The sequence below is a fragment of the Colius striatus genome, chromosome 1 (assembly GCF_028858725.1).
Source record: "Colius striatus isolate bColStr4 chromosome 1, bColStr4.1.hap1, whole genome shotgun sequence".
NCBI classification, from domain to species: Eukaryota; Metazoa; Chordata; class Aves; order Coliiformes; family Coliidae; genus Colius; species Colius striatus.
Window position 1 is genome coordinate 110238287 of NC_084759.1, and position 15264 is coordinate 110253550.

Sequence of the window (15264 nt, forward strand, 5' to 3'; positions counted from 1 at the left end):
TGATTTTCCCTTTTTGCCACCAGTATATAATGGCAGCCTTTTCCAATAGTTAGAAAATACATTTTGATTTACAGGCTGTAAATTAAGCAGTAAATATTATGATGATTACATAAAGTAGTTAGTTCATTTTAATATACACATACATTATACTAATTACCCAAATGCAAGTTTTAATGAAAGATTTGTAGTGCTTGAGTATATTGGAATGCCACGTAACTCAAAGTGTCCTCCAAATTATGTATAAATCAATAGCAGCATCTGCACCCAGTTTACATGTGACATGCATGTAGATCTGCATGTGACTTCTATAGCATGTAGACATGTGCTCATTCCCGTGTTCCCAGTAGCACATATCCCATGCCAGAGTTTGGAAATGTAGCCCAGCACATTTGCGTGAGTTGTCTGAATAAAACATGAAAGCTGTAAGTCTTAGAGAGGTACAAATATTATGTTAGGCCTTTGCAGGCATTTTCTTGCACATAAATATGGCTATTGAAGAATTCTGAAGGTAATTGTCTTCAATGTCATTTCGATATCTGTACTAAATGAAGATCTAGCCCATGGTAACCAGAGCTCCATTTCAGCAGACTCTGCTTTTGTTTCTAAAAGCAGTTAGAAGTAGACTCAAGGCAACATATTATTACACTGCTGTCCTACATCTCCTTTTCTGCCTGTGTACAAGATAACTGAATACAGCAGCACGTAACTTCCAGCATTAGTTGGTGGTTGTACCACTGCCCTCAACTGGAGGATGATATGGCTGGCCTGCTCTCATGAGAATAAGCACATCACCCCACTGATGGCTGCCCCTTTAAGGTCTACTAACACTGATGGAAATTATGCTTACTTCAAGCAGTGGAGGCCTTTTGGAACGGAAAGCTTTCTGAAGCCTATGTGGCCATGGTATATTTGACAGCCATGTTTTACACGTGGTTATGGAAAAGTTACAATTGGTTTTCTAACAAATATTTGCCACATAGTAGAAGCAAATGACGAGTATTAAAAAAAAAGGTCTAGGGTGGTGAAGAATCTCAAGGATGAACAAGTTTTCCAACCTAATCTAGACTTTAAAGCATAAAAAGTGCTGAGTGCTACAGTAATTAAAATTCAAAGACCTTAAGATTGCAAACAGGTTTCTCTTGCTGTCCTCCCAGTTATTCGCACAATGAAAACTCACTACATAAAATCAGCCATTTCTGCAAACAATACTAATGTTTTGAGGCACCAGCTTACCTGCATTCAAACTATTGCAAAGTAATATAATGATAGGACCCATCCATTTGTATTTAATTAAGAGACAAAATAAATATTTATGTGAAATTTCTTTTTGATTGCACATTTCGTATTGGAAGTTACATGATCACAGAACATGAAGGAAGCCAAATACTTTTTGATCTACCAGCAAACTCTAAATACATTGATAAAGAAGCCACACCAGGCCAAATAGATTACTACTTTCAAGTCAGTTCATGAAAGTTTCCCAAATACTGTAATACAAAGTTACACATCCATGCTGAGTTATTCATCAATGTGTACCAAGAGTCTTGCAGTAGGCCAGGATTTTATTGGCAGATAACTGTCAAAGGAGCTATGCAGTGTGATTAAAAATTCCAGTTTGGAAGCATTAACATAGAAGTACTTTTATAGTCTGAACAGGAGACTACAGTTCTTGAAGTTGGGAAGAGCAGAAGGGAAGAATGAGAATATTTTTCCATTTTAGAAATGCTGAGGCACAAAACACAGTTGATTCTAGTACTTTCATACATGAAATCCTTTCTCCTGTATGTGCATCATTTGTAACCGCAAAGTCTGTAAACTGCTGACTATCCGTCTCTGGTGTCCAATGAGTACAACTCCAATTCTTCTAATGTCACTGCAAGATAAAAAGTTTTGTCTTGGATGCAAGTATAGTAAAGCCTCGTGTACACAAAAAGAGTATAAATATACAGTGAATTGCTCTTCATCAGGACAGTTTAACTTCCTGACTGGGACATATAAGCAAGCTGTAAATACTCAAGTTTTCCACACCTGTCAATTCCAAATTTTTAAAGATAGCCATTTAAGGAAAAAAAAAAAAAGCAGTTAGAGTACTGGTATCTTCTATACTAACTATCAAGTAATTTTTCCCAGTCTCAAGGAAGAACCTAAAAGGTAGATTCTAACAGTCCATTTTAAGTAATGTGTTAGCAGCAAATATGTCACCCATACTTGCAAAGGAATGGGGATGATACACTCACTCATGCAGTCCTGAGGCAGAAATAACAGAGGCTGTGCTTCTGATGATTTGGGGAATGATGGTGAGAGATGGTCTAAAGATTTGAATAACAGTGAATCTTCCAGCCTGACCCAGAAGGAAATCCTCCTGGTTTCCCTTCATCTCATCTAGACCTGCAGCAGTTCATCCACAGAACTTGACTCTGGCAGAAATGAAGTCAACAGCTCTCGGTGTCCAGTACAGTCCACTAGTTTAGTTGTTCTCTAAACATCACCAACTGCAAGATGCTGACAAATCATAGAAGTGGTGAGGGTGAGTAACTTCTGTCAATTGCAGAAATCCTACACTGGGACATAGCTTAGACATTGCCCATTTAGAGATGTTAAAAGTTGTTTAATGATGTTGTTAGTAAAGGAGCTCAATCCTTTGGATGGAAGGGATGAAGCATGACCTTTATGAATTTCAGATTCGCAGTTCAAGATACCTGCCTCTGTATCCTCCAGATGGAGTGCCAGTGGATAGCAGCAACTATTGTGTACTTGGGCTTAATGTCCACAGGAGGGACAGTAACACTTAAAGTCAGCAGAGGCTATGCAAAAATACTTAGCATCTTAGAAACTAAAAGTGTCAATTAAAAAAATAAACCTGTATAGGAGGTTGTGGTATTAGAAATACAAGAACTATGCTTCACACTCTCAAAAAAAAGCCTGATAAAGAAAGAAGCCAACAGGTCTAGGGTTACAGAAGTTATCTGAAGAGAGAAGGAATCTTTCAAAAAGCTGAAATGGTACCTAAAGAAAGAAGGTAGAAATAATGACAACTTTAGACAGATTATCTGTAAAAGCACAGTAAGGAATGCTAAAAAAGAACTTGAGGAACAACCAGAAAAGAGACACCTAATATTATAACTCATAAGAAACATTTTGGAAAGCTACTGGGTACAAGAAGCCTGCCAGAGTGTCTGCAGAGTCTAACGATGATTTGGGTATAAAAGAGTACTGAAAGACTGGCCACTGTTTGAAGACCAAATATGAGTTGACATTCACTGCAGAAGAAATTGAAGTGTCTTCTGTGCCAGATGATCTGTGAAGTTGAAGTGACTGCAACAAGCATAAACCCACCTCCATAACAACACTATAGAATCAAGAGTTTAGCTAAGAGTTTTAAAAGACATTAAAGATAAAATAGTGGAATTACTAACAAGAATATGAGAGGGAATTATCAGCTGTGTTCCAAGCGCTTAAAAATTTCTTCATGCCTGAGGCATGGAGAGTGGTGCCAGATGAAATTAAAAGTTTCCAGGGGAGATCTAGGGAATCACAGACCTGTGAGTCTGAAATCATCACAGGGCATAATAGAAACTACAGAGTTATTAAATGCTTAGATAAATGATTTACTTGAGTTACCATGGCTTTTGCAAAGAGATAAGTCGTGTTTTATAAAGTCACTTGTTTCCAATGGAGGAATCAGCATATATATGGATGAAGGGGATTCATTTGATACACCTGACATAGATTTCCAAAAGCTTTAGAGGAGATTCCTCACCAAAGCTTTATAAGAAAAATAATGAGTGATGGCATAAGAATGTCTTTGCGTGACTAAATAAATGTTTCAAAGCCAGGAGGTTAGGAGTAAATTGTCAAGGTTTACAATATAGTCATCAGTAAAAATCTGCAGGGACCCATGCTGGAATGATGTCGAATATGACTGTTCAACAAATCACTAAATTGTTGGGAAAACCAGGTGAACACAGAGGTAAAAGTCAGTTGCTGAGACTGAACTGTTCAGGGTAGTAACGGAAAGGGCCAGCTGTGAAGAGTTTTGGAAGGATCTTCTAACATTAAGTGACTATGCCATAAAGCAGCACATGAAATTCAATGTAGGTGAATGCGAAATGATATGCATAAGAGATAAGCATGAGATAAAACCAGAGAAGTATTGAATCTTAGCTGACCCTTACCATTATTAATACAGACAGATACAGCATCAAATAAAATATTATGAATTTATGGGAAGGGAATAGAGAACAAAAAAGATAGTGTCATTATGCTTCCATATTAATCCATCATTTGCCTAAATCCTTATACACTGGGTTCAGGGTTTTAATTTCAAGTGACAAAGATGGCTGAAGGGTAGAAAAGTGGGGAACAACATCATCAGGACTGGTATGGGCTTGATGATGTTCACAGCAAAATAAAAAAAGGTTTTTGCCATAAATTTCAGTGGTCTAGATCAAAACTGATTCCCCAAGAGACATTTAAGGATGCCTACTACCTGAGCTTTGGTAGTGTTTGCTATGGTCACAGAGTTCAGTTCTGAGTCTCTTAATTATCTTTCTCTTTTTTTTTCTGTTTTAGTAAAAACCTATTAGCTTAGGTAGGAAAGGAAATGAAAGTGCTGTTCTGTACATTACGATAATTATGTCTCTGCAGCATCCAAACAAATTCAGATTGATTAGTCACTATAGGACAATGGAGTACGTACTTACTCGATACTCATTCTTGAAACCATATCCAAAGTTGTGAAACCTGCTGCCATGAAGTTATTTTTATACTGACCCATTTTTATAGAGTCCAGCCAGTCACTGACTGAAACAAACAAAGGATATTCTGGAACTTCACCAGGGGAATCTGGCATTCTGTAAAAATAAAATGCAAAGGTTACCAAAGCAGTACAAAATATGACACTCCATTTACTCTGGTATATGCTGTTTATATTAAAAGGCAGAAAGAATGAAAGAGAAGCCTGAACTGTAGAGGTCAGAACTTAACTGAGTATCTCTTTAACCCATTGTCTAAAACTTACAAATCATGTCAGTCTGTCGAGTTGCATTGCTTAAACAATACAATTTTTAAAAAGCACTACGACTCAGTAGCAAACTGAGAAACAGATCTCTCCTAATGCTCTTATTTTTGTTCCCACAGAGTGTTTCTTTAAGATTTTATATGTTCAAGATTATAATAATTTGTAAATACAGCAGTCAAAATGGAGGACAAAATGTAACAGTTACAATTTAAAAATACAAAACCACTGCAAGATGGTTTTTACATTTATCTACAAAAAACCACCCCAAATGGCTCCTTATTGCTCTGTCATTATGCAATAGGAACACTTTAATTACAGTGTTCAAATCCTAAAGCTATCTGTAAAAGAAGCAAAAGGGGTAACATTTTATATTTTTGCTTTTACATAGAATCAGATTGTGTAGCAAATAAAAATGAAGGATCTAATTCAGTCACAGTTCTGTTTCATCTATTTTCCATAACATTATTACAACTGAAACAGAAAGGTAGAAAAAGAAAATCAAATTTTGGGGCATATATTTCGTCTTCTGTTGTGTACCACACTGGTAAGGACTCACAACACCCATTGGCTTTCTACAATTTATGTAGAGAAACTGTAGGAATAGAATGTAGAGAAAGCACACTACTGTTTATAAAAGCTTTACAATAGCCTTTCAGAGAAATATATTGTTTATTTCAAGTTAGAATTTAGACAGCAAAAGCAAGCCAACATTAACTGATGGAACATGACTTATGTAGGAAGCAACACATCCTAGTATGTTAACATTCCGAGTTTCAACCGCACATATTCAAATACATTAAACACACTGATTTTGTTTCATATTATCAAAATGATTATGTTTTAAAATAAGAATAGATAAAAATGCATTACTTAGATGCTAAAGTGGTGCTGGTAGAAGTCACAAGTTATATAAATATATATTTATATGCATATACACATAGAGACCACTAAATGTAGTGCATGGGCATTATTAATTCTCACAAGTCTCACTAGTCTGTGTTAGATGAAATGTAGGTAAACCTAACTCTAGGTTTTCATAGTAATCTCTCCATTCAGCTTTTTGTAAAGCAGGATACCAGCCTCTGTCTTTGACTTGTTGCTCAGCCCTTCTCCAAGCCACATAAAAAACCCACTGAGGTTCTCAGCAAGACCCATCCAGGCCCTGAAAACCCCTTATAAACCCATGGGGTCTCCATAATAGCACTTAAAGTGAATTTCAGCAAATGGAGTGATGCCACCTGGACTGTCACTGATTTCAGCTGATACCCAGGGACAGCTTGGATTGATAAACTTACAAAAATTGGCAAGTTCTTCCACCACAGCCTTGCTTCTCCTGTGGTGGTATTAATTTCTATAGTATTGTTAATGAAAAAAACTTTCGGCAACATCATCAAGAATTTGTGGAATGGTAATAGCATAATCTCTTATTTGGTCACTGTTGCTGCTATTCTGCAGATAACTAAAGATTTAGCAAGCTATGACATAACCACTTTCTGCAAGAAATTACTCTAAGGCAGTTCAGAAATCGCTTGAGCACTGTCAGATAGAGAGACAAGCTATTAAATAGAGAAAAAATTACAAAGAGAAACTGAGCACATAGGAGAAGCACCAAAAAAGAGGGGAACAAACTGATTCACAAAGATTGAGTGACAGTGCACAGAACTCAGACAAAAAAAAAAGCCCACTATAATCTGCATGATGAGAAAAAAGGTCGTTATACAATAGTATGCTGTCAATAAAGTAAACCTTAAAAGGGGCTTAAAATTATGTGAACTCCTATAACTTAATGAATTCAGAGCTTTGCAGCTCACTCCCACCCCTGCTTAATGTCCTAAAAAATCTAACGATAGCCAAGACACATTATGCAAAAAAAGAAGTGCCAAAAAGAGTCTTACACAAGGACGTCCTCCACTAGGGTATGAAGGGTGCTTGGATTACGGATCAGTTTGTCTAGGAAGCTGACAATGTCACCAAATTTTGGACGGAGGTTCCTCTCTTTTTGCCAACAGTGAAGCATTAGTTGGTGAAGAGAAGCTGGGCAGCCCATGGGAGCTGGAAGCCTGTAGCCTTCTTCAATAGACAGTATAACCTAAAGAAATACAATACATATGATTACTGGGCATTAGGGTTAAATGCTGAAAGGACAGTGTAAAGTTGGCAACTACAAACCAGCGTTAACAATTAATGGCACAGCCACCCTCACTTTATACATGGCTGGGGCTTCACTCAGGGAATCAGGACTGGCAGAAATATGATCAGAGGAGATACAAAGTATTTTGTAGGCATATGAAACACAGTAGGCATTTTTTTAGGCTCTCCAGGCATCCTCTTCAAACAGCCAAGAGAGTAGGAGAAGAAAAAAGAAGTAACCAGTATCATAATCTTTTTCATTGACTTCAGGTTGATGTTGTACTGAATTGGGTCACAGGGCCACAAACTAACCTTTTATGGTCACTGCATAGTGAGATGCTCTAGTATTTGCATCCCAAAAAAGTGTCAGTGTATGGCAATGTCACAAGACAGTCATCCACTACAAATGCATGTTGCAGCACCTGGCAAATGTGCTTGGTGATAATATGTTTCTGTTGATTGTTAGAGTATGATTTATTCAGGTAGTGTCTCACACACTAAGTTTCAGTGAAGCCCAACATTATTTTGCACAGACTGTCTCAGAAACCTGGATGTCCAAGCTGTTTATGAATAAACCCTATACACTAAATTGAGTAAAACTTTCAGGTTTAGAAGATACAGAAAACATGTTTGGTCAGGATTTGTAAATAAACGGATCTGATATCATGGATAAATCACATGTATGTAAAATTACATTTGATCAGAGTTGAAGAGAGGCTTGTTTCTAGTAACGCTGGTAACAAAATCGTTGTCTGAAAAGGACATTATCAACCCTGCATGATAGGAGGTAGCAAAAGTAGGTAAGGTCCACAAAAAGCTGAATGGATTTATTCCATATACGATTTAAAAAAACAAGAAGAAAAGCTACTAGGTTCTGCAATGACTGCTGGTAGCAGTGGGAATGATGATAGAAATCCCATAGTCAGGATTTCTTGTAAATAAAAGAATGGAAAGAAAATAAGTGGTTAATCAAAAACAAAGCTAGGAAAAAGACCAACCCTACCATACATACATAATCCTTTCATGTAAAAATCCAACCAACGCTAAATGTTCTCTAAAGTACAAATGATTGTACACAAGATTTATAATAACACAGTGCACTTACCAGAAACATACCTACTGCATTTATACCCACTCTGCTTTAAAGAGACATTTTTCATTTTCACACAGATGAATGTACATGCTGCAGACATATTAATGCAGCTGGAAGGGGGTACATTAAACTGTTTACAGCAAATCAATGTTTTATAGCACTAGCTGTAGCTTCAATATATTCAGTCTTATTATCCTGGAATATATCCTCGTTCTCTTTTTGAATTCTGAATTAATGTTGTTGGCTCTGTTTAGCAATGCCTAATGCTTATGCTGCAAGCATTATGCAACTAAATAAGAGCAAAGAGTCTACATTAGGACCTTAGCTCCCCTTCATGGTGTAGTTAAAAATGGAACAAGACTCTTGTAGAGCTGAGTTTTATAAAATGAGGTAACTTGGGCCTACAATGTATAGCCTTCTTTTATCCAGGCAGAAACACCTACACATGAAAACCAAATGTTTGCCATGCATCAGAGAACTGGATTTGCACAGGGTAGGTTTCAGACCCATTGGCAACAGCACAGGGAAGTCTAGGCTATTCCAAAGGCAGCATTACTTGCCATAGGGATCTCTAAATTTTATGCACCTGTGAGTATTGACAGATCACATACGTGCAGACAGGACATACGTGACATGCAGAGGTAATATCTAGCAGTAAATGATATATCAGTATGATAATTCTTCCATCTGCCGTTCTGGCTACTTGTTTATCTCCCTGGGATTTACTTCAGCGGTCCAAAATCTGAGCTGCTGAAATAGCTGCTATAGGGAAAAATACCATCAGATTGTCAAAAGCCTTGCTTGCTAATGATGAATATGGCCCCCAGATTGGTCCTGTAACAGGCTCATGACGGATGAAATTCAACACCATGTGCATGAAATTTTATTCACGAAACTGTTGAGACTCATGTATCTGAAGCAGTTTGTCAAAAACAGCTTTGCACAACATAGGTAATTGTTACACTGTGGGGTATAGCTTGGATGATACTTCTCACTGAAGAGGCAACGTTTAGCATCCCAGAAATGCAGATACCAGAGTCTTTACATTTAACTGTAAATTTACATTTAACTTTACCATTGGCAGAGGATGACTTTATGAAATGTATTTTGTTTTTATGGCAAAGGGAAAGCTTCTCTACTGTTCCAAGACATACAGTATTTACTTAACACAACAATAGAGAGCTGATGAGGTTTTTCTCAAGTAATTTATTCAGGAAAAACCCCTCAAACAACCGCAATTTTCCAGACATTGTATTTTCTCTGACATACTCTGTTTTACGATCTATTTGAAAAAGAAGTTAAAGTGCAGTTTGTTTCTTCTCTTGTTCAAAAGGAACATTTCAGTGTTAAGAGAAATGCCAGCTGGTTCTCGAATAATTATAATTTCTCATTAATACCAGATCATTTTAAAAATAAACTGCAAATATTTCCTCATTAGCATCCCTTGTAAGGCAAGTATTATTTTTAGAGTCTAAGAGGCAAAAGTAAAGATGTGATAAGTGCCTAAAACTGCAATGAGAGTAAAATCTTAAAGGAAGAATTAGAACTTTTTAGTTCCTTATTTATTTATGTAGTTTTGCTCCCGCTTTGCTACTTGCATAGCACTTATCTCTGAACTGAAGAAATAGATATCTATTAACCTAAAAGGGAAGAAGCATTAAATACATTTTTCTGGGAAATGTTAGTTTATCTATTATATCTGAATATTTTATGCATTAACATCTTTTACATGTCTTTTTCCTTGCCACTTTAAGGTTGAAGAAGCATTACATTAATCATGAAATGGTCTAAACATCTTTATCTACAAGAAGGACATAGCAATGGTTCTAGCAATTGCATAACTCTTTTCATCTTGGCAAATTAATGTCCCCTCTGTTTCAACCCAAAAGAACAGGAACAGTAGCTTAGTTTCTATGCAAACAGAGCCGAGCCTGCTAACAAAATGGCTGATTACTGCTCTTTAGTTCACGTTTAGTGATAATCACGTAATGGGTATCAAAAGGAGGAAACCATGCAAATACTCTGTGCTGCCATCAAATACTGAGAAAGAGGCTGTAGGTTCCTTTTGAATGATGAGTATGTTTAAAATTCATTGGAAGGTCTTGTGGGTCAGCATTAAGGTGAGTAAAATGGGCAGGGTGTATTTTTTTAGGCAACACTTTTTGGCACTAGAATAGAAACTATTTTTTACAGTTAACTAATTATTTCCATGCTTGGCAATACTTAGGCTTTTATTATAAAGGAGACCATTCTTTTTATGTATTTTTGTACACAGATGACATTAAACACTGGAGTTTGTGCAATACATTTTACAATTTTTATGTCAGACATAGCTGTAAAGGTTGAAGACGGTGTTAATATGAAATATTAATTAAGATACAAAAATTATGTGAAAAATATTGTATTGACTTCTGCTTAAAATTTATGCATCTTCAGTTTCAAAATAATTTTAAATTAGCCACAATGGCATCTGAAAATTAAGCTGTAATCTTCCTGATGGTTTCATTATGAAGAGTAACATAGATTTTTGCTTTCAAAAGTTAACTGACAGATTTTTTAATGAGACTGAGACAGAAGAAATTCCAGAGGGATGCTGTCCCTGTGTCCTACTGACATCTGAAAAATCTACCAGGAGGGAGATGCAGCTGCTCATGCCTCATGGTAGGTAGCCAGTTCCAGGTGCCTGCCAAGTGTTTTGATGTCTGTGGGCTGAAAGAACTATGTTAGGGTAACTTATTTTTACTATTACAAGAAACTTTCATAAGTCTAAGGACTTCTATTCTATGTGCTACAGTAGTTTTCTTGCATATTGATTACAGTCTATTAAATATATATATATATATATATATGCTTTTAATACTGTAGTTTTGCAACATGCAGTAATTTATACGGTGGCCTCTAACAGGTGTCCCAGTAGACTCCACTCACAGCTGTTCTACAAACCAAATGCATTGAATATAAATCTTCCTTTCCTCAGATGAACATTAGCAAGCCAGACTCTTAGCACAATCTGTTCATCAGTACACTAGTTTCCTTGGAAAGTTAAATATCTTAGCTAATGTTTATTAATTAAGCAATAAGACACAACAGACTGTTCAGCAGCCCTAATTAATGGACACCTCTGGTGCCTGCCACATACCTAAGAAGTGCATTTATCAGCACCAACACAGGTCAGAAGTGACTTACCACAACAATAAAATGGTTATTTACTTAAACAAGTGCATTTCTCAAAGTTAATAGCATTTTAAAGCCTCTACAGCATACCATGTACAGTATTAAAAAAAATTATGAGAGGAATTATCCAACTCAGTTGCCTAAAGTTCAGCTTTCAAACTCTTGCTTAGGAATGTAAATAGAGGATCCTAGATTTGCAGAGGTGTTGAATCTGTCTTGTGAACAGCTGCAGTCTCTGAAAATCAGACTGAGTTTATTTAGGTGGCACATATCAGTGTAACACTTAGCATCAGCTTGGGCTCTGTACTACCTGTGCTTGCTCCTCACAATTTAATTGCTGTGACTGAGGGGTCAGATAGGAGATACTTTGGTAGATTTTAACAGCCTCAAGTTGTGTCAGGAGAGGTTTAAATTGGTTATTAGGAAGAACTTTTTCACTGAGAAGGTTGTTAAACACTGGAATAGGCTGCCTGGGGAAGTAGTAGAGTCACCAACCCTGGAGATATTTAAAATATGTGTAGCTGAGGTGCTGAGGAACACGGTTTAGTGATGGGCTTGGCAGTGTGAGGTTAGTGGTTGGACTTAATGATTCTAAAATTTCCATCCAAACCAATTCTCTGATTCTATGACTTAGCTCAGCCCGATTGTTCATCTGACTGAAGATATGTTCACATGGCAATTAGGCACTGTGCCAGGCAGCAGTGAACTCACCTCTCCTAGCATTGCCTCTCTTTAGGTAGAAGTGGGCACATCATTGGCTTCTGTGTTATGCATGTGAGAAATGAATGTTTGACTGGTAGCCACTAAAAACATCACTCACTTAGCTGTGGTCTAAAAAAGTGAATTAATTTCCCAAAGTAGTTTAATTAGAAAAGCAATTTGTAAGATGGAATGTGAAAAGATATACCAAGCTCTGTGGATTTTATTATTGGAGAACTTTTGGTACTTTACAAAAATCCACCCAATTTAAGAAATAGTTTATTGCTAACTAGAAAAGAATTTTATTATGATCTAAGTATGGTAACTGTTGTAATGTTAATGTTGCCAGACATTTTGTTGTAGCAGAACCTCTGACCATACTTATGTAAGACCTTATTAACAGTTATTTGCATAATGTTTCTTTTATGAATGTTTAGTGCATGCCCCTCTTACTTTCCCTGCCATATGTGCACTACCAGTGACCTTTGGGAATATCCTACTATTTCTGCAAAATAAGCTCATGCAAATTCTGGGTAATTTATTGTACTACAAGAAATGTCCCAATATCCAGCAAAGTAAGCTGTACAATATGTCTAGTAACTTGAAATTTCCCAATGACATTTAGAGTCACTCAACGTATTTAGAAGGTCACAGGTGCTCACTGTTAACTTTTTTGGCAGTGAAAGCCTGTGGGTAGTGCTCCAGAGAAAAGGAGTCCTTTGTGCTGTACATTGCTGAACTGCAAGGAAAGCCCCCAGGAGTCAGCATCATTAACATCAGCAACATTCGTAGGGACAACATCATTATTCTATATTAACAAATAGTACTATTTTGGATGTAGAAGTAATTAAATGTTGCTATCTTCATGCTGTTGCAGAATATTTAATATATTCTAAATGGAGAGGTCACTTTATGAATTCTTATTGCTGGTATGGTCTTGAATAGATATGTCGTAGGATCTGTCGTAGGAAAGAGGACAGGCTGAAGCCAGTCTCAAATAAAGGGAGAGGCAGCTGCAATGAAGGTCTATGTTGTGCTCTATTCTCACCTGATGACTTGGACTCTATACAAGGGTTCTACCATTCATTCAAACCCTTTTCCCCAGAGGTGAATAGTGAGGCCAAATGAGCTTGGTAAAAAGCCTCTTTCTCTCCCCATTCCCAGTCAGTGGTAAGAGCAGTGGGAGAGTCAAGAAGTGAGATGGTAACAAAGCTGGTGTGAGGAGAAAGACTGTGATTACAAGAGAAGTAAAAGATGTTGGCAGCTGGGTTTCTCATAAAGAAGTAATAGTCTCTCATATAGGGACTGATATTCCCCATGTGGTAGCACAAGACTGCATGACTGTTGGACACAATAGTACAGCAAAAAAACATCTTCTTCCCTCCACCTCCTAGAGCTGCAGTCATTACCAGCTGCCCATCACTTAAATCTAGATAAGTAGACTGGCAAGATGAGGGACAGAGGCAAAGTTATGGAGAGGTGATGTTGCAGTTGCAAGCATTGTCACTGCACAGAAGCCAGGCACCGTGGTAGGGATGACTTTGTTCAGAAGTATCTTTGGCTTCATGGCCTTCTTTAAACTCTAAAAAAACCAACCATGAATGTGGTGTTGCAGAGGGAAGGGAGAAATGAAATACCAATTACACAGGTAGGAAAACCAGGAAAAGAGTGTTGCCCATTATATACTTGGGAATGTACCAGTGGCAACTGGTAGGGGCAACAGCAGAAAGGACTGTGAGCTGATTCTGCATTTATGACATGTAGTCCCTCAACCAGGCAGCGCTAACTGAGGTTGAAGGGAAAAAGTAACTGCCCAGTGAGCCTCACTTGTAAAGATACATGTGGACATGTGCTTATGACTCATAAAGTGTAGAGTGAAGAAGTCTGTGTTCCATTGGGACACAAACTGAAAAACATAAAATTCCTTCAAAATGTAGGAAAATGCTTTTCTATTGTGCGTGTGACCAAGCACTGGAACAGGTTTCCCAGAGAATTTGTAGAGTCTCCATCCTTAGAGACATTTAAAACCAAATCAGACGGCCCTGAGCAAAACTGCTTTAGCTGATGGTGCTTCAGCAGGGGGCTTGGAGTAAACAATCTTGTAAAGTCACTCAGCCTCATCTGTTCTGTGATTCTGTTATTTGCTAATATATTTTCTTAAGTTTCTTGTTCTGTTCAATCTCCTGTTAAAAGAAAGATCACGGTGAAATTAATTGTTGCATCTATTAGTTTGGGAAGGCAGAATATTTGACACTATGTGTGCATTTTGGTATAAAGTGCATTCCCTGCAATGCAGAGTAATTAGATTTTGCAACGGCATACTAATGATGAACAAGCTGATATTGCCATGCCTGTATTCAGCTTTGTGTCCAAATGGAAGATTAGCTCAAGAATAGCACCCTCTGTTATTACGCACCTGTAGTAATGTCCCAGCTCCTTAGCGATCAGAACCTAAACCACCACATCTTACAATGTGGCTTTTTAGAGGAAGATAATGGCAGTTTGCCTTAAATTGGTGCTTGTAAACTGTGGCCATTCAGGAGCTGATAAGTGGCTCTCAGTTCAGGCAAGGTGCTGAGGCTGGGGTACTCATATTGTTACTTGATGTCTGGTGGTTCATTCTCTTTTATTAACTTTGAACCAATTGGCCCGCTTCTATCAAATTAAGCAAGTTGTGAAAGAACCAGCAACTGGGCAGATGCATAAAGTCGGTTGTAGGACATAGATACTGAAATATATAAGAAATCTGTACACAGATGGTTTCACACTGTGCCACAGGGAAAAAACAGCCTTAATTCACTTGTCTAAGCTTTGGTATCTAGGGCATCCTTAGGGTATGCTGACTTGACTTCAGTTTTTGTTCCAGGAGGACTCAGGTCTCCTGCATTTCCTCTGTCAGTCACATGTGGAGATCTTTGTTACTGTAGGGCATCTCAAATGCCAACAGATTTCTATCTGTGGGAAACAGAATTGAGCCTACTGGGCTTATCTGCTTATTTCACAGTAGATCTGTGATGTGTTTATAGCTCAGATAGTACCTAAGTAATGTCTCCAGTGAATAGAAAACATCTATCTTGGCTTAGATGCTCTTCAAATGGTCAGCCAGCCACTACTGTCTGGTCAGTCAGAAGCAGCATAGCTCAAAACA

General features: G+C 37.5%; 1 protein-coding gene across 1 annotated transcript in view; it reads right to left on the bottom strand.

Annotated features, from left to right (window-relative positions):
* Positions 1-1758: 1758 nt before the first annotated feature.
* The window catches only part of EPHA6 (EPH receptor A6), a 497763-nt gene continuing 484257 nt past the window's right edge, over positions 1759-15264 (bottom strand). The window contains exons 17-19 of the mRNA XM_062003218.1: positions 6916-7109; positions 4704-4853; positions 1759-1873 (exon numbers count right to left, since the gene is read on the bottom strand). Coding sequence (XP_061859202.1) covers positions 1759-1873; positions 4704-4853; positions 6916-7109 — 459 coding nt within the window. The remainder of the gene's footprint in view (positions 1874-4703; positions 4854-6915; positions 7110-15264) is intronic.